The sequence below is a fragment of the Podarcis tiliguerta genome (assembly GCF_965153285.1).
Source record: "Podarcis tiliguerta genome assembly, chromosome: 4".
NCBI classification, from domain to species: domain Eukaryota; kingdom Metazoa; phylum Chordata; class Lepidosauria; order Squamata; family Lacertidae; genus Podarcis; species Podarcis tiliguerta.
Window position 1 is genome coordinate 72,016,531 of NC_139537.1, and position 23,314 is coordinate 72,039,844.

The window sequence follows — 23,314 nt, forward strand, 5'->3', positions numbered from 1 at the left end:
CTCTCCTGGGCAAAGTGGTTTAACTTGAAATAAAGTTTGAAATATTCTTCAGTCAAATTACAAATATACACTATTCAAAACATACATACAACTAGGTGCATTGAGCAGCGGCCCTCCCCCAATCAAGTAAAACAATAGAATAGAAATACTTAACTGAGCAATAGAAATACTTAACTAAGCAATCACATCGGTTCTGCCCTCCACTAACAAAAGTCCTGCCCCCCTAACAAAGTCCTGCCCCCCCCAACAAAAACCCTGGCTATGCCCATGTCCCATGTTTGTCCAGACCTGTACATCCTTCAAGCGTCCCTGTGTTCCAGAAACAGTCCTAGATTTACAGAAGCCATCCCAGTTCCTGATTTGATCCCAGATTGTCCCACTTTTCCTTAGAATGTCACTATTTTCATCAGAGAAATGGGAAAGGGTATGGTAGGACATCCTTCTTTTCATTGGAGCATATGGAGTTATGTGACCCCCCAAGCCAAGGAGATACATAACTATACAACTTTTAGAAGACACCTGAAGGCAACCCTGTATAGGAAAGCTTTTTAATGTTTTATTATGCTTTTATATATGTTGGAAGCCTCCTAGAGTGGCTGGGGTGACCCAGTTAGATGGGCGGGGTATATGTAAGAAAAACACTGGGGCCTAATTTGAATAGTAGAGTGCATGGTATCTGGTGGGCGGGGCTTGTGTGTCTTGCTCCGGAATCAGCCGCTCCCTTCCGTGTGTGGTCAGTTAAGAACTTCAGTTAAGAGGGACCAACTGCCTGTTCTTGTTTCTTGCCTCAGACTTGCCTCATTATGTTGTTTCAGTTTCTCTCAGACATTATGTTATTTTCTTACAGTTTTATGATTAAAACTTAGTTTGCATTTATGTGAGCCACTTATTTTTCTCAAAGAAAAAGAAACTCTGCTGAAGAATGGTGGAATATCCTAAACTTGGGTGAGTGAGGGAATTTTGCCAGGAGGATTGATTTTGTTAATCATCCCCCCACCTCCACAACAGTAAATAGAATAGAATAGAATATAGGACATCCCCATTTTCACCAGAGGAATGTTGTAGGATATCGACCTACACAAATAAACCAGACCACCTTGCCCAATAAACCAAGAAAATCATTTGCTTGCTGCCTTGCTGACTCCTTATACAGTGGAACCTCGGTTTTCAAACACCTCGGCTGCCAAACATTTTAGAAGCCGAACGCCGAAAACCCAGAAGTGAATGCTTTGGATTTTGAACACACCTTGGATGTTGAACGGTTTCCACGGTGCATTTTTCCATTTTCACCATTCACTTTGATGACAGCTCTTTGATTTTCGGTTTTCGAACATTTTGGAAGTCAAACAGACTTCTGGAACAGATTATGTTCAAAAACAGAGGTTCCACTGCACACTGACCATGGATTGGAGAATATCCACTTCGGGGTTCTGGAACTGCCCACTATAACCTTCAGCTGACCCTAAAAGAATGTACAGATCCTTTCCAATCAGTTTTATTTTCTATAATTAACCTCACTTTGAAATCCCATCAAGTTGGGCTTCTCGTCCCTTTTCAACTTCTCCCGCCCCCCCCCCCCGGTCTTATCCAAGCCCTTCTCCTGACCCATCTGGACACATGCCCCTCCTTAACCCCAGATCTTTGTGTGAAGACGATTCACTGACATCTGGGTACCATGCCAGACTCCAGAGATGCATTTTGTATGCGTAGTGTCCTCCTCCTCCATGCATGCAGTGCATGTTTAGAAGTAATAGTTCAAGACATGTGTTGGTAATAATAAAATACCAGAAAGCAGGGAATTTTATTTGGGGGGGAAATGGCTTGGCTTTTATAAAGTCTCAGCTTAATTTCTTTTTTAATCCTGCTTCCTATACTTTGCTGAGAATATCTGGACAATTCCTACATAAACACTTATTTGCATGTTATTGAAAAGTGAGTCCCAATGAGTTCATCACGGCTTAGTCCCAAATGGGATTTCAGTCTTGATCTCAGCATTAGCCACATAGAGAATGGCTGGCTGATGACTCAATGGTACTTAACCTTTCTTGGCTTAAGTAGAACATTGAGCCAGCAAACCCTAATCTGGAGGTTGCATGGCACAATGGGTGCAGCCCAAAAGTGAGCATGAGCAACACACACGAGCATGCAAATGCACCCTATCTCAGAGCACTACACATACAGTGCGCACACACAGAAATCACCCCTTCCTATGATCCTCCCCATGCTAAGTCCCCTTTGCGGTGCCTTGTTATGAGCTCTCCTCCAGCTATTTTCCTTTGCATTACAGCCTAGCTCAGTACTGTGATGGGCAGGGAAATTGCACCCTCACCCCATCACTGCGTTCCTCTCCATCACAGCCTAGCCAGCATGATTTAACTGGCCGAGAGTTATCTCCCCACCATGGTGCCTAGCTCATCATTCTGACAGGGACTGTCTGGTCTAGGCTGACAATCTCTCTCCTAAATGATCTGTGGAATCCTCTTAAGTGCTGACAGGTGAGAGGAAGAGACAACTAGCCTCGATGGCTATGTTATACCACCAGTATGCTTCTGAATACCCGTTGCTAGGAATCATAGGTATGCTTGCATGCTTTTGGGGGGCTTCTGGTTTTGCCACAGTGAAAACAGAATGCTGGACTAGATGGGCCTTTGTTCTGGTTCATCAGGGCTCTTCTTGTGCTCTGAACCATCTCCCGAGTGCCGGCTCTGACAATCTCAGGAAGCACTGGAGAATGTGGACCCAGATGGCATCATCCCCGGTAGGGTGAACATTAGAACGTTAGAGTTGGCTAACCTGTGGCATTTCACAGGTTGCTGGGCTATAGCTCCATTCAACCCTTACCATTACCCCAAACAGCTGGGGGGTACGGGAGTTAAGCAACATCTGGAGGGCCACATTAGAAGATCTGGAGGCTATGGCTTAGGGAGACGTCCACTTTTTCTACACTCTGTTGTACATGCTGGATCTCAAGTTGTTGGCATAGCAACCACAACATTCTACTGATTGAAGAAGGGTTCATAATGCTTACTGTGCATGATTATCTTAGACAGACACTAGAAGAAATTCACATTTAATCTATGTAAAGTGCCACTAGGGCGACTATAAAATAGATATTGAAACTATTCAGATGACAACAGCATTAATCGAAGTACATCTCCTTGTCAACCGGAGCCACTTGGATACTCCTCAGGCAGAAAGAAAAGGCAGTGAGTGTATCTACAAACGCAATGACCATTTCAGAGGATGAGAAAATTCTTGCTGGCATTTTTCAAATAATGTGTAAGGTAAAATGGCATGGACCTACATATGCAATGAAAATGCAATTAAGTGGCTAACATACAAAAATTCTGTTTGTAAATCAAAAAGTATACAAGAACAGTATTCATGGTTGCTGCACTGTAGACAAATGTGGCTAAATTAAGGTGTGGTGGTAAGAAAACAGGAATTTAATTATTGCAATTAAAAAATATGGTCTAAAACAGGTAGTTTCATAATCAAGTTGTATTTTTATTTCAGTACATTTTTAAAAACTTGTACCAATATCCAATACTACATGCTGTAACCTTTTTCAGAACAACCAGCAGTGAAAGGCAGTGTCCTTGTGCTGTTTTTTTACAGATAAATAAATAAGAAAACCTTATGATGTATTTATTTAAAGAATGAATAAACATTCTGCTGTTTGAAAATATTGCAATGTTTTAGGATCCTTGTATCAATCCTAGTGACTTGATCAACACATTAACATAAATATACGGTGGTCATTAATCTCAATAATATTGTTTGTTTTGTCTATATAATCAATAGTATGACTAATGCTATCTTGGCAGTGCAATATTTATTATGTTTTTATCTGCAACAATATTAACACCATCGCATCAGCATCTGTACTTGAGGTGCTCTATTAAATTTATTCTGTGTTTAGCAAGAGGTTTAATGATGGATTTAATGGTACTATATGTGGGGAAATGCCTTTGGCCTTTACATTTTCATGTGAAAATATATAAAAGAGAGTAGTAATTCAAGCAGTTACGCATCTTGTAAAGATTTTATCCTTTTAATCATTTGCACACAATATAAGATGTTATACTGTTGCAGTGTGCATATGGAAAACCATAAATATAAAATAAATTCAGCTGCTTAATTCGCAGAAACGACATATAATATATATGTGCTTAGAATAATCCATAGTAAAATCGGTCCCATAGATTAGGATGCTTTGTAAAATAATAGGAACTGTTGCAATATCAGATTAGGAGAGAGTAGAATGCTACTTCCTAAAGATGTCTCGGGGAAAACCTGTGGGTTGAATCCAACTGTGCCCCTCTACCAATCAAAAGCCTCTTCTGCAAATGGAAAGGTTGCCTGCAAATCTGCACAGTAACCTTGCATGGGAAAAGAGCTGAAATCTGGCTGTGTGCTCCTGCTAAGATGGATGGATGTCACCTTGTACGCCTCCTTCCAGCAACTCCTGCAGCCAAGCTAGTGCCAAATGTATTGCTCTGCTTTACTTTGGACCACGTCAATGAGGCCAAGAGTGGGATCTTGTTGTCTGGGCAGCCCAGGACATCCATACACACTGCCCAGGCTTTTGCACCCTGGGGAGGTCAGTCGGTGCTGCTAACACAGCGGTTTGACTTCACCCCCAAGAGGCACACTCCATTGTCTCTCAAGACAGCCAGGTGCCAACCACAAGAAGCTCCTGTTAGCACAATGTCTCAAGATACATACTACCGCAAGGCATTGCAGAGTTTAATGCACAAGGTATCGCAAAATGTCACAAGGTGCCGATTTATATTGCGCAAAGACTTGGTTAGCTCCTGGGGAAACAGGAGCATTAACAAAAACACATATAAGTGGCATCCCTATTGGAATGTTCATGATGCAACCAGGCTGTTCTTAAATGTCTCTGCACAGGTCCATATAAACCATATAAACTCTAGACCCCATTTCCTCCCCCCCCCCACTCCACAGAGGATCACCCAAGGATCTTTTTCAAGCCCTTTATTTTTTCAGCTGAGCCACACTTCTATGTTTCCATTTTCCCCATCTATATTTGATTGCCATCCATATTTTGCACACTGCTGTTTAACTCTTGACTCACTGTGACATTGGTTAAACTCTTCTGTTGGTGCTTTGCAGAGCAGAGCTAGTGGCTATATTATATCCGCTCAGGCTTTTGCATGGCTATTGTTGTTGTTGTTTTGGATCCAAGCCAGTAGGAGTCTTGCCATGACATGTAATGAGATCCAGATGACAGCCTAGACCATGATTCCAATTACCTTTATGACTGTGAGCACAAATGTTCAATTCCCTGTCTGAAAACAAGTGCTGATGAACTGAGAAACAAGGGAGTATCATGGACACATATGGTCTAAGTTACAAATGCAAATGCAACTTAATAAAACCCTGATAGGTTTCTTCAAAATCCATTGGCTGGAAACCTCAATCAATAGACACAAAAGGAGGCAACATAATACAAGTAACAGTACTAATTTAGCAAGATTAAAGAGCAACATGAACATTTTTAATGAGAAAGCAGACACCTTTGCAATACTCGCACTATGATATGTTGCTTAGCAACAAGATATAAAAATGATGTACAGTGCAAGTGATTTCTTCCACATATGAAAGCAGCACCCTACCAAAGCAGCTTCCTAATGCACTCTTACAAAATAAAAATCTAGTGAGACCATTTAACACTCCATTTTCTGCAACATACCCTATTAAACAATCATGTGGGTTGTGTTGTTGTTTTGCTAATGTAGTAATACACCGATTTTATTTAATGATTAGACAAGGGTTGTGCAGAGACAACAGAGACAGCCATAAATGAAGCACCAGCATTTCTGAAATAAATCCTGTAATGAGTATCAGGTCTCCAGACTTGATAAGTAAAAGTTCGAAACAATAATTTCTCTCTCACGTTTGCCCTCAAAATCTGGTTGTTAAATATATATATGCAAAGACAACTTAATATAATGGTCAACATGTTATAGGACAACAGTTGAATGAATAGAGAGAGGGAGGAAAATAAAGTGGGTCTACAGAGTAACTAATATAAGGAAGTCAGAAGTGCTGCTCCTGGGAATAAATTCTGTTTTAGCCTGAAAGCTCCCTAACGTGACAGGTGGAAGTAAATTATATCAGAGGCAGCTCAACTTCAAGGTGTTGGCTTGGCCATCTGGGAGCGGGACTGGAACAGCTGTCAATTAGACCTTGGAGTGAGCAGAGAAAGGTAATAGAAATTTTTGCCAGCCTAATTATAAAAGATGCTCTGCAGCCAAAACGTCAAGCCTGGAGCCAAGAGATAGTGAGGGGGCCAAGAAATCATGAACCTGATTTCTGTGGCTTGCGAGGCAGGAGAAAGACCTAAAGTAAACTTTTTAACTTTCTGGGATTATTCTGTTTTGCAGGAATAGAAGCAGGTTACACACATGCCATACCGAGAGATCTTCAGTACTTGGACTTGGCCCTTAACTGTATCTTACACCCCTTCAATCCATGATCATGTCTGTGTTGCTAGCACAACACCTCAGACATGGCGCAAATAATTCCCCATCCATTATCTTCAGCGGAAGGGAAAACATTAAAAATAAGCTGCTCATGGGTCAGAGACCACTCAGCTCACTTCACCAGGACAGAGCATAAGCATATGATAGAATTCAGGACCCACTTTCCAGCATACAAACATCAGTATATAAACTCCACACTGGGAAACCATAACCCTGCATGGGGCTGTAACACTTTGGCCTCATATCGTTCATATTTAAAGCTTAAAGGGTCAGAAACAGGGAGAAAATTCATGCTAAACACTGTGCATAAAAAATCCTGCCCCCTTTTTTCTTCTGCTGAGGCTTGAACTCCTATCTGCTGCTCCCCAACCTCATGTCCCGTTTGGTGAGCCGCTGGAGGTTGCTGCTCTCCGTCTGTGTCTATGACTGCTCTCATTCTAGTCCCTTCCTTTGGCTACTTGTCAAGAGTCCTTAACAGTTGTCCCAGGAAGGCTAATGTGCGGCTTCTTCAGGCGTTCTGCCCAGAGAGATATGTAGGTGATGTGTTGAATGGACTCTCCTTTCTCCCTTTGCTCTATGTGCTTCAAAATGGTGGCTGTGAGGAGTATGACCTGCCTGTAGGGCAGCCTGGCAGTAGTGGGATCATTGCTGGCTGTGCTATTGGAGCTAGCAGGCAGGGATCAGTGTGACATTGTTTTGCATGCTGCATAATGCTGGGGTGTATGTTGGGTCATTCTGCCCATTGTAAGGTCATTGACTCCCTCCACATGAAGGTGACATGTGGACATGTTTGCCAGCACAGTCCTTGACTGGTGGGTTTTGACAAGTGTTGCCAGGGGCACTGAGGGTGTGCCCACCATTTGTGTCTTTTCTTGTTGTGTTTCCCTCCTCTGTTCCAGGCCGAGCATGATTTGAGTGCAGTGCCCATTTCCGTAAGTGTAGTGGAATGCAGTAGGTTGGCTTTGAAAAAACAGAACAAACCAGAAGCATGTTTGATGCTATTTCCCATGAACATCAGACAGCTTTGGAAGTGCAGCAGCTATATTTATTAGACAGAATGTCAGAGTAATATTCTAGGCAGGTACTTGCAATAAAGGCAACTAACAGCCCATTCTCAGACGTAAGTTCTGTTGAGTTCAATGCGGCTTGCTGCCAGGTAAGTGGTTATAGGATTGCAGACTAAACGATGGGAAATGTTATCATGTTATTGAAAAATATATAAATATGTAAATGCATAAAGGCAAGTGAAGTGTGACACAGCTTCCTAATTGCTTAACATGATTCCCACTAGATGCATAAATTAGAGCTCCTATTAGCAGGACTATGAATAATAATCAGTTTACTTTCTGGCTTGTATCTAAATATACTTTCTATATGATTTCATCTTTTATTCAGTCAGTTAAAAGCAGAACATCTAATTACAGTTCCTATTAAATTTCTTTCTTCTTGCCACAGAGCATGTGTGATGACTGATTTTTTTTTTTAAAGGCAGCATTTTTAGCATATGGAAAAATCATGTTATTATTAATGCATTCCCTGATGACTCTACATTTCAATTCCCTTAATTATTTAGTCATTGCTGATTATGTCTTTTCACAATTCATTATCCCATTTCCTGCAACGTAGACATTTTATTCATTAAGTGTCAAAATGAAGGGCCTGACCTCCAGAAAGATAATCAGGAAATAAGTGGCAGATACAAAAGGTCTAGGTTTTCTTAAGTGCTCAATACTCCATCAAGACATACCATCTTCTTAGGAAATTACAGTGCAAGTCAAACATCATTTAAGAAAATATTAAAGGACCAATTGACACACAGTAAGTGCTGATTTCTATGAGTTCCCCCCTCCCAAAATATACACATTTTCAAGTCAAAAAGAACTGCAGTACATAAACACCGGTACCTAAGGCTTGTAATATAGAACAAAGTGGATAATTCCACAGAGCATGTGTGTACTATACTTTGTAATGTGTTTATATATTTCAAACATTTGCACTCAGCTTTTGATTTTAAGGAAGTGGCTAACTAAGAAAGCAATAAATTAACATTTTAAAACAGCCCTTATGGCATATCAACAAAACATTAGAACTGCAGCAGAAAGTTACCGAATTCCACTGCTATTTTTGCTAATGGAACTTCCATAGCAAAATACCTGGTTGGGATTCAGACCCTGCTTTTGGTATTTCCAGTGAGCAGTGCTATTTTTCTGGAAAAAGAGGTGGCAGAACTCAGCATCAACGCATCCCTTGTTCTCTTATAATGGCAATGGCGCCCACCTGAGAGGTGCCAGAACTGAGTTTGGGCGGAAAAAAAGCCCTGCCTGTGAGTCTTTTGACCTTTTTCCTCCACCATATCACAAACATTCCCTCTAATGTTCCCTCTACCGTATCACTCAGTTTTGAAAGAAGATTGTCCTGGGATATGGGGATATGCTGTTCAAAACCAGCTTAGGGAAGTTGATCTAGGTAATTAACACTGATGGACACCATTTTCAATATAGGTAACTTCCTGGCACTTCAGTTCTCATCCAACACAAGGAAACCTTGAACCAACATTGATGGTGGTGGTAGGACATTTTACTACCCTAGCCAAATTCCACTGCATGTTGTGATAGTTAACTGTCCCAGAACAAACCCATGAGTGTGATGTCAGAAGTGTAGCATTAAAAACTGATCCAGGGAAGCAGCCTTATTTAAAAACAACTATCATGGGGTCACATTTTACTGCAGTACTAGGAAAAGAAGCCACCTACTGATTAGATGATAGATAGATAGATAGATAGATAGATTTCTTCTTGGGACATTTTATGCCCCATGTGACTTTTTTAAAAAAGGCTTTACTTGTCAGGAAATTTCATTGATTTCAACAGATTCAAAGCTTGCACTGGTTAGCTTAAATAAGACAAATATTTCTTACCATGATGCTATTTCATTTTCTTTCAGCTACGTGTGATTTCCTTATAATGCTATGCATTATTAAACAACCAATCAACTTGCCCCTATAGTCAGCACTGTCCCTCCTGCTTATTTTTCTTCCCTTTTGATAAATTTACTTCTGTTTTCTATCAAAGCGATTAATCATTTCAGCTAGCAGCATACTGTTGACAATCTGAGTCAATGAACTTCAGCCATCTTAATCTTCTCTTAGGTAGTTTAAAATATGCTCAGAATTCACTCACAGGCTTTATTTATACCTCAGTAGGATCCCAATTTTCTAGAATAAAAATGAAGTCTCCAAAGAGCACATTTTTTTGATTTTAATAGACTTCTTTAATGGAATTTTAAGGGAATAAAGACGAACAAACTGAGAGGGGCAGAATAATATATTCGTGATTTTCAAGCAGAACAAGTTTTTATCAAGCTACATGGAAAGAATCCTGACCAGAACAGATCTTCCATATTGTAAAGAGGAAGAAAAACGGAAAAGATCATGTTTTCTTGCAACTTCTAGCTATATTATCTGAGAACTATTTTTAGAAGTCTATCTTGTTTAGCCCACACTGCACTCTTGCTTCCTGTTTCAGGAAATATATTTGTAAATTATTTTGACTAACTCAACATCTGCTCTCAGATATCTGACCTTGTCTCACTTTTAGTTTTTGATTCAAAATTATAATGAAGTAGGATTGTTGTATTTGGCTGCAATGCTTTCCCAGACACGCAACCTAATGTAACTAAGGAGATCCACATGTGGAAACCAGGTTCTTTGTGTATATCACTTGCTACACCAGGAATTGCAGGTATAAATGGAATGTGTATCTAAAGGAGCTTCCACAGTGGGAAGTGTAAGGTTTCATTTCCTGTCAGTAACAATTGGATTTGAGATATTTGGTGGAAGGAAGTTAGAGCAGCAACAGACATAAATCATTTTCTCAGGTTAATGAACATACCATAAATTCCCCACATTCCTTTTAAGGAAAATGAAACACCAATGTTAGGGCCTTGTTTTCGTTTGTCTAGCCTACAATAACATCATTGTAAAGGAAGACTCTCCAGGATGCTATAGGAGAACATTATTCTATCTCCAACGACAACAGAACAGCAGCAGGAAACTCCTGATACCATGCAGATACAACTAAATCCACTGCCATCTAGTGACTAACCACATCATGACACTAATCATATTGCCCATGCAACATATAGATTTCTCTTTTCTCTGGTCTTTATATTTCAAACTGTTGGTATTTGTTATAGAATGCCTGGGAAGCATCAATTCAGATTAAGCATTAATAAATAATAGAAGGATAAACTAGAGTCCTACCCGTAAAATTTCTTCAACGCAGCTGTCATCTCCTCCCCCATTGTCCTGTAAACAAGGAGTAACACAGATATACAGTGAGAAATGATGAGTCTGCAAAAATGTAAATTAAGTAATTTTTTAAACGATGTTAATTTTGTCCCCATTTCAGTAAGTTAGAATCATTGCTTAATGTACTTGATGCAGTTAAAAAACACCAAAACTGCAGTTTAACTCTAAGAGTTTGGATTTGATATCCCGCTTTATCACTACCCTAAAGAGTCTCAAAGCGGCAAACAATCTCCTCCCCCCTCCTTCCCCACAACAACCGCTCTGTGAGGTGAATGAGGCTGAAAGACTTCAGAGAAGTGTGACTGGCCCAAGGTCACCCACAGCTGCATGTGGAAGAGCGGGGAATCAAACCCGGTTCACCAGATTACGAGTCCATTGCTCTTAACCACTACACCACACTGGCTCTAAGGCCATAATTCATCAGAAGCCTTTTCTGTATAAACCCTGTTGAAATGAAGTGACTGTTGCTATGCTTTACTCCAGTTGAACATAATTTCTCAATAAATTGTCCCTTTCATGACAAAATAAAATGAAGGTGGAATTAAAGGCCAGAACAACTTTTACTAAACAGAAAACGGTAAATTGTAAACATAATTTTACCTATTATACTCCTCTTCCTAAATGTTCATCAACATTACCTTGCACCAAGAGGAAACACATTGTACAACACAGCTGAGTAAGAGACAGTTTGAAATTACACTGTATTAAGGGTGTAATCTGTTGAAGTAAGGATAGCATAATCACAGCTAAGAAGCTCAAATCAGATATAGGACTGACACTCTTCTTTGGAAATTAAACCAATGTCCAGACTTTAACATTCAAAAACTTTACTTGCAGAAACTTATAGCTATAGATGAATTATAACATAATATTTATAGTCAAGTGCTTATCCAGGCATGGGCTTACAGTTTCTTCTAACTTCCAAACAAATATTTTCCTCTCTTTTCAAAGCTCAGCACTCAGCCTTCTGTATCTCAGTTAGGCCATGCTTTGCAGCTCCTATGAGAGATCTCCACTTTTACCTTCTCCTACAGCTTTGTTCTCTTTCTTTTGAGCAGAGAAGAAGCACTCCAACACTCTATTCAACTTAGCAGTGTTCACAGTGGATTCTAAAACACAGTCATCTTGCTTCCTATAAAACTGAGTCTCTCCTTTGCTAGATAGCTCCCATGTGACCAACGTTAGTCAATCACAAGGGAAGTACCAGAGAACTCTCTAGAATTCAGTTACCAGCCAATCCAATTTAAACACATGGTAGTGCATACAAGCATTTACAATTTCAGTGATTTAAATTACTATACATAACATAATGCTCATCCACCTCTGGTGGGATCTTGGTGGATTGTGTTTTAGCGCTGGGGCCGCTGCTTTTCAGAAGTTGCCTGAGTCAGAAGGACAATGACCCCAGGGAAATTTGAATTTTGCTGCTGAACTGTATATTGTCACTTTTCTGATGTACTGCATATTTACATGGACTTTCCAACTGCTGTATTGAAATATTCCCCAAGCCAAAAGTCTTTGGGTGCCCAGAACACTTTCCTGTAAAGATGTGAGAAACAACAACAGCTGATAACTTTAGATCAACAGCTTCACATATGAGTTCTTAAATAACCCCGGGGGGGATGTCATCAAGACCCAGCAGCAACTTGTTAATTTTTAATTTGTCAATTAGATCCAGGAAAAGCAGTTCAGGCATGAATATCTGTCAAATATCTTTCATAATGAAGACTGCCGCAAAAAAAATTTACAGTCTTCAGTAATGTTTTCACACATTTGTTAGCTAATGGTCCAACCATCTTCTTGGCTGGTTTCTTCCTTCTTCTGTATTTAAAGACATTGTTGTTGTTTGTCTTAATGTTTCCAGTAATACCTTCCTTCTTCAAAATAAAATTCACTTGCCTTCCATTTGTTCTACCAGTACTGTAAGTGTTCCTTCTCCCCACCCCCTCCTCATTTGGGCAAGACATTCACTTTTTAAAGAAAGGCTTCTTGCTTCAAAAAGTCCTGCATCACATAACAGTCTGGCTTCTAAAACGACCCAGTTTTCTGAGAGCTCCTGTCTTCCCCTCTAATTGACCTTTACCTGGCCAGCCTTTTACAGAGCTTGCAGGAGAGTGCTCCTGGTTTTATTGGAGGGGAGGAGGCTACTCTCAAGTCCCACAAGCCCTGACCATTTATTGCCCAGCAGTTTTGCTCTGAACCTCAAGATAAGATTCATTCAAAAGCTTATCAGTGCAGAGGTTCTGCTCTCTCAGCTAGGTTCAGAATGTTCAGAGATACTAAACTGTCTGAAATCTCAGAGGAAAATGGCTTTTACTGCTTTGTGGATGGAAAATGCCAGCAAGCACATTTTTTTCCGTTCCTGTGATTTCTTCCTCTTGAAAAATAAAATAAAAGCTTCTGCTATAGCATGCTGGCATGGAAAGAAAGTGCTTTCAGGTGGTACAAATTCACTCCATATTTGTGTGTTCAAATATGACTAAAAATGTTATATAATGCTGGAGGATGCTGAAATATACTCGGAGTCGAGTGTGGATTTCATGCTCTTTATTCAGCTCAGAGTAGTGAGAAATGGAAGTTCCCCCAAAATGTGTGCTTTACATTATTTACACAATGGGCCCTACGTGATTGGCTAATTCTGGGATTCTCCTGTAGGCCAATCAGGTTGTGGATCCACTTCCATCTGGAGTTGGATTGGCTGGCTCCTGTGGACCAATCAGACTGCTGCAGTCTGGATCCTATTGTTCCAGGACCAATCAGACTGCTGCATTCTGAATCCTATTGTTCTAGGACCAATCAGACTGCTGCATTTTGGATCCTATTCAACTCAGTACATAACAGATGCACAGTGACTACACACTGATACATCCCACTAAGAATGAAATTATGCATTTACCAGAGAACAAGATATCTTGAAAGCAGTGAGTCTGACATCTGTCTAGTCAGAAGTACAAGTCCCACTTAGTTTGATGGGACTTACAATTAAGTATGCATAGGATTGGACTAAATCACAAGTATGTGTGTATAGGATGATGGCTTCAACCCAAACCCAAAGGGACTTACTTCTGAGCAGATCTAAGAACATAAGAAGAGCCCTATTAAATGGAGCCAAAACCATCTTCCATTTTCTTGTTTACACAATGGCCAACCAGATGCTTATGGGGTGCCCACAAGCAGGATGGAATGCAATAGCCCTTACCCATGGTTTGGTGACCAGCAACTAAAATTTGGAGGCATACTGCCTCCAGCAGTAGAACATAGCCATTGTGGCTGGTAGCCATACAGAGGCTTATATTCCATGAACTTGTCCAATCCCCTTTTAAAGCCATCAAAGCTGGTGGTCATCACTATGTCTTGTGAGTGTAAATTCTATAATTTAATTGTTTGATGCAGTACTTTCTGCTGTCTGTCCTGAATCTTCCAACATTCAGTTTCCTTGGATGGCTTCAAGTTCTACTGCATGCATAATCTTGCACACCTCTATCTTGTCACCCTCTACTTGCCTGTTTCATTAAACTAAAAAGCCTAAATGTTGTAACCTTTATTCATGGTGGAGTGACTCCAACTTGTTGGTCATTTGGTTGCCCGTTTGTGAAACCTTTCCAGCTCTACAATAGCGACCAGAACTGTATACAATATTTATTGCAAGTGTGCTCTCAGCATCGTTTTGTATAATGGCATGATGATAATGGCAATGTTGTTATTCTCAGTCCATTTTCTAATGATCCCTAACATGAAATCTGCCTGTTTTGCAGCTGCTGAGGATTGTGTGAACATCTTTACTGAGCTATCCACTATGATCCCAAGGTCTCATTCCTGGTTAATCACTGCCACTTCAGTCCCCACTAGAGAATATATGAAAGTATGGGAATTTTTTCTCCCAACGTCCATTATACTGCATAGGATCATACTGTTACTCACTGGTAAAGGTGCATAGGTTTTATTTAACATATAGACAATAGCTCTTCAGAGAGTTGAATACGATATTGTAGAAGAGTAATTGTCAATGGTCCATGTGTTCAATATGTCCACAGGAAAACAGGTTCGTATGATAGCACTGAGGTGATTTTGGAGTGCAGACTGTTTCTTGTTACTAAGGCCTGGGATTTTTACACTGTGATTGAAACCTCTTAAGGTTAGGAGCGGGGGAAATGAAACCTCTTCAACCCTCTCTAGTTTTCCAGCAACATTGGAGTAATCAATTATAAACAGCTGCACTGATAATATTTCACTTTATAAAAGATGCCTGGGCACCTCCAGTGAAATGTTTTTTAGACATTCTAGCCAGGCATCCTCATAACTCTTTAACATTTTGCTCGTATAAAACACACACACTGCAGTCCAGAAACAATAAGAGGAGATGTAATGGAGTGGAACTGTATAGTTCTATTAATAAAATATAAGGCTTTTATTGTTATTGTGAGATTGATTGCAGAAAATCAATACTTTGCCACAGTATATTAATGCTTTTCTTATTTATTAAAATGGATGTTGAGCTGAACATATTCTCTAGCCACGCTGCTGGAAAATGGTCATAATTAAAACTGCTACTGCAGATTGCAGAGCTCATCCTGCTAGATGCTGTTGGATTCCTATCAGCACTCCTTGCACTCAGCAAAAGCAGGATATTCTCGAAAGTACCTAGGGCTTAGTTCCTTGCCTCTAAAACACTGTCTTTCCAATAGAGCCAGCTGGGCTTCTTTGAAAATGTATTTTGCATAGTACATTATCTGCTGCAACATGTTTATTAGTGCATTAATGCATGAATAATTGTTTGAAATAGATACCTATTTTTTCTGGAAAGTTTCCATAGAGGAAATTGGATCTTTTTCTCCTTGTAGCAGACAAACCTATTTGCACAGCACATTAGTGCCCAGCCTTAATAAAAACAAAGGTCCACTAGTGCTTTGCATTTTCACGCCAATTTTATGTTTCTATTTAATTTAAAATATTTTTAAAATTATTTTAATTTAACAGAAGCTTTTTAACAGAAGCTTTAAGTTTTGAAGGATTTATTTAAAAAGTTAGCATTAAGCATATACGGTGCTTGTGGTTACTCAGAAATTTAAAAAATCCTCATGAAAATTCTTCTGCACTTTAGTGTGCATTTCCAGTAAGTTTTACTTTTTCCTAGAAAACCTGCAAAGATGCAGCTGTTCAGAACAGAAGCACATTGTGCACATGTTTGTGTAACAGAGTATGATGCGCACATGTTTGTGTAACAGAGTATGATGCAAACATCTCATTGTAAAAGGCTAATGAGATTTCCAGTGCAATTCCTTGTTATTTCAGTGGGACTTGCTTATTTATTTAATAAAATTTATAAACTGCTTGATTGTTTAAAAAATGCCAAAGCGGTTTTCAAAATATAAAACTGTAATATCAATTTTAAAAATCTCAACCATACAAAATATAAAATACCAGAACAGATTAAAATGATCTCAATTTCCTAAGCAGCTGCATAGTCTTGTCTAAACAAGAATGATTTTAGCAGGCGCCAACAAGAGTATGGTGAAAGGGCTTGCTTAATCTCAATAAGCAGGGAGTTCCAAAGTGTAGGGGCTGCGACACTAAACAATCGTGCTATTATAAATGTGGAACAAATGCAGAGGATAGTGGCTATCCTCATAAAAAGTTTCCCAAAGCAATTTACAAAGACAATATAAACACTAAAGCCAATCACAACAAACGCAACCAATAAAAACCTTCTAAAAATTCCATACAAATGGAAGACAGAGTGTAAACCAGGGGTCGGCAAGGTTTATCTTGCCTGGGCCGGATCGGTCCCATGGGCCGGACTGTGTGCGTGAGGGAGCGTGCACGCAATTTTGATTTCTGGCGCTGTGGAAGCGAGTCCCCACGCCATGCTGCGCCAGTTTAGCACAGCGCGTGAGTGGGCACTTCAGTTCAGGGTGGCTCATGGGCTGGTAAATGACCTCTGTGAGCCACTTCCGACCCATGGGCTTTAGGTTGCTGACCCCTGGTGTAAACCAACAGCCCTAAGCCACTGAATCAGTGATCCTATGAATGCTTAGTCAGAAAGAAGTAAGTCCCAAAGGGTTGTCTCCAGGAGTGTCTGTGTACAAGTGGGACAGATTTCCACTTGTACAACAGGACTTCATATTCCACTCTTCCCGTCTGAAGTCTCCCACACCCCCTCAAAAACTGCACTGGGGAGTGGGGTGGGATTTGATGCTTAGTGTTTAATGGAACTTACTTCAAAGTACCGGTAAGCCTGAATAGGATAGCAACTGCATATACTCAACAAGCTTGTTTTCTCTTCTTCCAGAAAAAGAACAAGAACCTATTTGCATAGTTGTTGTTTTTCTGTAACAGAATGACACTTACAACAAAAGAGGACATTATGGAACAATTGACCTTTCCGCAACACTGTAATGTGAATCTAAACACCAGCTAGTACTACACAGCCCAACATATTGAAATAGATAGTTTATTCCAGGAATCCACCCCCACCCCCTTTTAAAAAGTAAATTAGCAATAAATCAATAAAAGCTATGTAATGTGAAAATGAATTACATTGCTGTTTACATTATTTAACACCAAACATTGCTGTTTCGTGTGTTTGCAATTAGCGAGCTATAAAAAATAATGCCATAACTATGAACGTAATGAGGAAAACTGTTTATAAATGATCATTGGTATTCAGTCCTACTGAGATGAAAATTATACGAACGAATGCAGCAGAAAAAAAGGGAGTTAAGGCTAAGGCCAAAAAGCTCTGCAGGTCTCCTCTTCAGCTGGCAAGGAGGATGGGGGACTGAAGAATCACCTACTTCAAGAATCTGTGGGTATCACTGCAGTCTGAATATGGGGAAATTTCCATGGGCCATAGAAACTGCTTCCACCATACCTGCCTGGGTGGGGGAGGGGTGCCAGAGGTGGCATCCCTATGGAGGTTGAGGAATGGGCGTGGGATGCGAGGAGAGGGAAAGAACATAGAATAATGGAAGGAGAGCATCCGGGAAAAGCCAGGAAGGGGAGACAAGTCGTTGCCCTTTTCCCCAAGCTAGAAAAACACTGAACATTTATCTGATGATGGAATACTTGCCATTAACGAGAACCCCAAAAGCCACAGGTAGTATTATCCTGTTTCGGAGTAATTTTCACCCTGGCTCATGCACTATTAAGGATATCTGGAAATTCTAGCATAGTCATTTATCAGTTACTACGACGGGGAAAAGACCTCAGCCCATTTCTCCGTGGCTATAAAAAAAGCCCCTAAGAGTGTTCGCTTCATATGTTTAAAAGGTTATAACAATTAATAACCTATTAATCAGCTCTTGTTCTATCATTACTGAATAATTATAAAGGTTTTAGTGAACAGAACAAATTTTATTATTTTACGATGAATGCACCTTTGGGCTTGGATGGCGGTGGGGGAGGGGAGAATCCTGTACTCTGCCTGAGCGTTAAGAGCTTTTCTAATTAAATGAATCATAAATCACTGAATAGATGGAGTTCTCTGAACATAAAGAAAAATGTAATCATTTGAGAAATCGTATCAATATTGTCCATAATCTGCAACACGGATAAGACCACAGATATTTCCAAAGCCATCTGGAAATATTAAGAATGGACCTAGGCTACGGCCACGAATTCATAATAAAGAAACTATTACATAAGATTTATTTGGGGTGCTGACCTTAAATACTTTTACACCTGAACAAAAAGTCAATGCTCTCTCTCTCTCTCTCCCCCTCTGATCTGCGCTTGAGTTCATTGCACAAAGGAGGCTGGAGATGAGGCCTTCTGATACCTGCTCCTAAATATCTGTTTGTAGTTGTAGTTGTCACTGCTGGCCTGCACAATGGAATTAGAAGTTCCTTTCCCTCTCATGCTGAGCACTGGATGGTGAATAGTGAGACCAAAGCTTTTCACCGAAGCATCCAGGGACCTGCAGTTCAGCCTGAATGGTATAGACATAAGGTAAAGGAAGAAAGACATACTAGATAGCATTACTCTGTAGGGGATTTTGTTGTTTGATCAATTAGAAGATCCCTTGAACTGGGCACCAAATGTTGTCTTTCCTGAGCCCGGTCAGGAACAGGTTAAGGTAGTCAATCACCCTTTTGAGTAGAGGAATCTGGACACCTAGCCAGAACCTGTCTTATTGGGGGCTTATGGGCAAGTTTGTGACTTTGGGAGGCCAAGAGAATGCCCATAGCGTGTCCACTAATGTGCCATCACTGGAAGTAGTGACTTACTTTTAACGCCTTGGCTTAAAAAAATAAAACTAATTACGCTTAGTGCGAGTGCCCAATTACTTGGAAATGGGAGTAGAGACATCCATCTGGTCCACTCTACATTCTGGCGAGGGGGAGTGTTAATTTGATGTCTGCTAGTCCACAAATCCTCTTAATGGCCTTGACCCTACTTGGATCTGAATGAAGCAAAATAACAAATCCTAGGTTGAATGGAATCAAAACTTGGTGTGGCTATTTAATGCATTTTGTTTGGTTTTATTGTTGCGCGTACTGTATTGTTGTTAGCTGCTTTGAGTTTCTTTTGTGTGTGGTGGGGGAACAGCAAAGCAGAAGCATAAATAAAAAAGTAATATGTTTAGAGAATTGGAAGAACTTATAGGGGTGAATATTTGCTTAATATTTTCTCACACTAGGGACATAGGATGCTGCTGCCTTATACAGAGTAAGACCATAGGCAAACTCTGGCCCTGCAGATGTTTGGGACTACAATTCCCATCATCCCTAGCTAACAGGACCAGTGGTCAGGGATGATAGGAATTGTAGTCCCAAACATCTGGAGGGCTGGAGTTTGCCTATGCCTGCCATAGATCCATGTAGCTCAGTACTATCTACAATGACTGACAGCAGCATTCCAGGATTTCATGGAGAACATGAAGATCGAACCTGGAACCTTTTGCCAGCAAAGCAGATCCTCTACCACTGAGCTATGACCCTTTCCCCAAACATTTGAATAGCTACTTTGAGATTGGCTCAGTCTCCATAGCCCAAGGGTTACTGCAAAACAAAGAACGAAACCTCAGCTAATCTTGATGATCATATGCGTTTTGATGGTGTTCAACATCCTCAGCTGCAGCTTCATTTCGACCCCATTTTCCTCCTCCTTCACTCTCATTTCCCTAGCCTTACTTTCTGCCCTCACTTTCTTTAATCTGATTGGCTGAGGTGCTGTGTATGCTTTTCTTTACGAGCATTTATGTTGCCACCATGTCAAATGTGGCCTCCTGATGTCTTTGAATAAAATCCACATGGTTCGCCACAACCAGATGAAATGGCCGTGGGGGCAAAGAAGGAAAAATAGAAGGGATGTAGATGAGCAACAAATGAAAGCAAATATATTCATATGGAGTGCTGTTTTATATATAAAAAAATATATGTAAATGCCTTTAGAAATTCACAAAAACAGACATGAAGGTTAATATCCTATGCAATGATCTCTGGTTCCACGTGCATACAAGGGTGCAACACAGAACCCTTTTTGGAAAAGAACTGCAACATTTATGCATTGGCTTTGACCCTTAATTGATTAACCTTAATAGAAAATATTTCACATCAAGCTGCATAAATCATAGAAACATTGCTACACCATGTTGAAAAGGGGGTAGAGTGTGTGTGTGTCTGGAAAAACACAGAATTTGTTCATTGATATCTTATACATTGAATAGGAATATACACTGACATGTGTGAGGTTGTTCATGTATTTGGAAAAGAAAATTAAACCAGTGATCTCTCTGTCAGAGCAACCAGTGCAGAAAGAGATTGAAACAAACTTGCATTACGAATAAGCAGTACAATTGCTCTTGGGGAAAAATCAGTCTTGCTGTTTCACTGTAGCTGTTTGTATTGTCATCCAAACTCGTTAAAGAAAGTCAGGACTGACTATGGAAGGAAAAGTGTAAGATCAAACACATCATTTCATAATGAATAAACTAAAGCTGTGTGGCATTTGCTGTTCCACACTTCTATGGAAAGCTTACACTGAAGTATTTTCTTACCACATGCAAATGCAATTTCTGATTGCTTTCATCCTCCAGAGCTCTGACTCATGCACTGATGGAACTACAGAACTATTTTTGGGCAGCAGGAAACTCAGGAAACAAATGTGTATGCACGCAACATTTATACTGTGTGGCTATACTGTATGGAAACATCAGGTTGTTTGCAGAATACTGAAGAAGCAATTAGATAATGAGGTGTAATGCACCCAAACATACTAACATTTTATCTTCAGATGCAGTTCGAATGTGCATGACGTTGTGAAATGCTTTTTGCGTTTATAAACAAATGTATAAGTGTATATGTTATTTGTTTAAGTGTGCACAAAGCTTTTGGGGGGACATGGTGGGTCATGAATGGTAAAATACCTGACACCCTATTTGGACAGAATATGAAAACGTTGGGTGAATGTGGAATTTAAAAGGTATAATACAACTAAAATATATCCACAACAATGGACTCAAGTTTCCAAATCTTATCGAGTATGTGCAGACCATATAGATTGTGTTTCTCTTCCCCAGTAATTCATCACAACCAGTTTCTCTCTCCAACATATCCAAAATGGGGAAGAGTTTCCACATTAGTTAGGATAAATTCTAAGCAGGTAAAGGGTTATCAACTCTCTCTGAAGTGTCTTTGACTTTCTAAGATGTAATCACAACCCTAACAGTTTGGGTCCAGTTTATTTGCAGGATCACCTTACCCCATACATACCTACTCAGCCGCTTCAATCTGCAGATCTGGCCCTGCTACAGCTGCCGCATAATACTCATAACACATGTGTAAGGATTCAATCTCTTAGTGTGGCAGCACTAACTTTGGAACTCCTAGCCTATTGTCCTTAGGCAGGTTCCTTTGCTGTATTCTTTTTGCTGTCTGCTTAAGACATTTTTGTTTAGGCAAACCTATCCAGGCATGTAGGGATGCGGGTGGCGCTGTGGGTTAAAGCCTCAGTGCCTAGGGCTTGCCGATCGAAAGGTCGGCGGTTTGAATCCCCGCAGCGGGGTGCGCTCCCGTTGTTCGGTCCCAGCGCCTGCTAACCTAGCAGTTCGAAAGCACCCCCGGGTGCAAGTAGATAAATAGGGACCGCTTACTAGCGGGAAGGTAAACGGCGTTTCCGTGTGCGGCTCTGGCTCGCCAGAGCAGCGATGTCACGCTGGCCACGTGACCCGGAAGTGTCTCCAGACAGCGCTGGCCCCCGGCCTCTTTGAGTGAGATGGGCACACAACCCTAGAGTCTGGCAAGACTGGCCCGTACGGGCAGGGGTACCTTTACCTTTACCTTTATCCAGGCATGTAGAAGTGTTTTAATGTCTTTTTAGCTTTTAGCTTTTTTAGCTTTTCGTTTTTAAAAATCTGGGGTTTGTTTGTTTTTTTAATTCTTCAATAACGCTAATGTGTTACTTTATATTTTTGTAAACAACTGAGAGGTTTTCTTACAAACACACTCAATGGGGAGCAGCAGCATTTGTTTTAATTGGCACTGTGGGTTAAACCACAGAGCCTAGGACTTGCAAATCAGAAGGTCGGCGGTTCAAATCCCCGCGACGGGGTGAGCTCCCGTTTCTCGGTCCTTGCTCCTGCCAACCTAGCAGTTCAAAAGCATGTCAAAGTGCAAGTAGATAAATAGGTACCGCTCTGGCGGGAAGGTAAACGGTGTTTCTGTGAGCTGCTCTGGTTCGCCAGAAGCGGCTTAGTCATGCTGGCCACATGACCCGGAAGCTGTACGCTGGTTCCCTCGGCCAATAAAGCGAGATGAGCGCCGCAACCCCAGAGTCACTCACGATTGGACCTAATGGTCAGGGGTCCCTTTACCTTATATTTCAAGCGGAGTGAAGCGGAGTGTAAGGAGTCTTTCTTTATTTTAAAAAATGCTTTTGTGCATCCGCATCTAAACTTGCCCCTTTCTAAAAAAAATTTTTTTTGTTGCGTGCTTTTATTTTGCAAATCTGCCAAGGAATAAAATAAAATCAGGATTAAGGGGTTTTCTAATGGATGGTGGAGGGTGTGTGCGCTGTGTCCTATTTCTCACCCTTCTTCTGATGGGGAATGGTCTGCAGTCACAAAAAATGGGGGGGGTTGCAGAGGGTCAGTTGTGTGGGGGGGTGAGAAATGTCCCTATTTTCATCTGATGAACGTTGGAGGGTATGCAGGGTGTGGGTGGGTGTGTGTGTGTGAGAGAGAGAGGGAGGGAGGGAGGGAGGGAGGGAGAGGGAGAATCAGACAATCAGACACTCTTGCGGGTCTCTCCCCAGAAAGTGACATGCCCATGGCCCAGGTATTAAGCAATTTATTAGCGCTTCACCATCTCAATAGTGTATGAGTGAGTTAAAGGTGACACTGTCTGGAATGCTTTCTTATTTTGAGATGAAATAAATCCAAATTGAGCTAATTTGTGTACAGCTGCCAGTAATATAAACATAGCTGGTTAGAATTATTTATATAGCACGAGCCTTTGTACTCCATACTTCAGGCAAGTTAATAAGCAGGTGTCAA

The 23,314-nt window shown here is 40.6% G+C and overlaps 1 protein-coding gene and 2 long non-coding RNA genes across 10 annotated transcripts in view; 2 read left to right on the plus strand and 1 right to left on the minus strand.

Moving 5' to 3' along the window:
• Nucleotides 1–23,314, minus strand: part of AFF3 (ALF transcription elongation factor 3) — a 228,518-nt gene that overhangs the window by 110,815 nt on the left and 94,389 nt on the right. For 7 of the 8 annotated variants that reach the window (XM_083437609.1, XM_083437607.1, XM_083437606.1 and 4 more), the window contains one exon: nucleotides 10,774–10,818. The exons of the other annotated variant lie outside the window; for it this stretch is intronic. In XM_083437609.1, the coding sequence (XP_083293735.1) occupies nucleotides 10,774–10,818 (45 nt within the window). The remainder of the gene's footprint in view (nucleotides 1–10,773; nucleotides 10,819–23,314) is intronic. 8 annotated transcript variants of the gene reach the window in all.
• The window catches only part of LOC310676390, a 101,158-nt gene that overhangs the window by 37,109 nt on the left and 40,735 nt on the right, over nucleotides 1–23,314 (plus strand). The window lies entirely within an intron of this gene.
• LOC310676397 lies at nucleotides 538–17,291 on the plus strand. The gene is made up of 3 exons (XR_014510533.1): nucleotides 538–945; nucleotides 14,856–14,956; nucleotides 17,111–17,291. It is a non-coding gene; the product is annotated as an uncharacterized lncRNA (long non-coding RNA).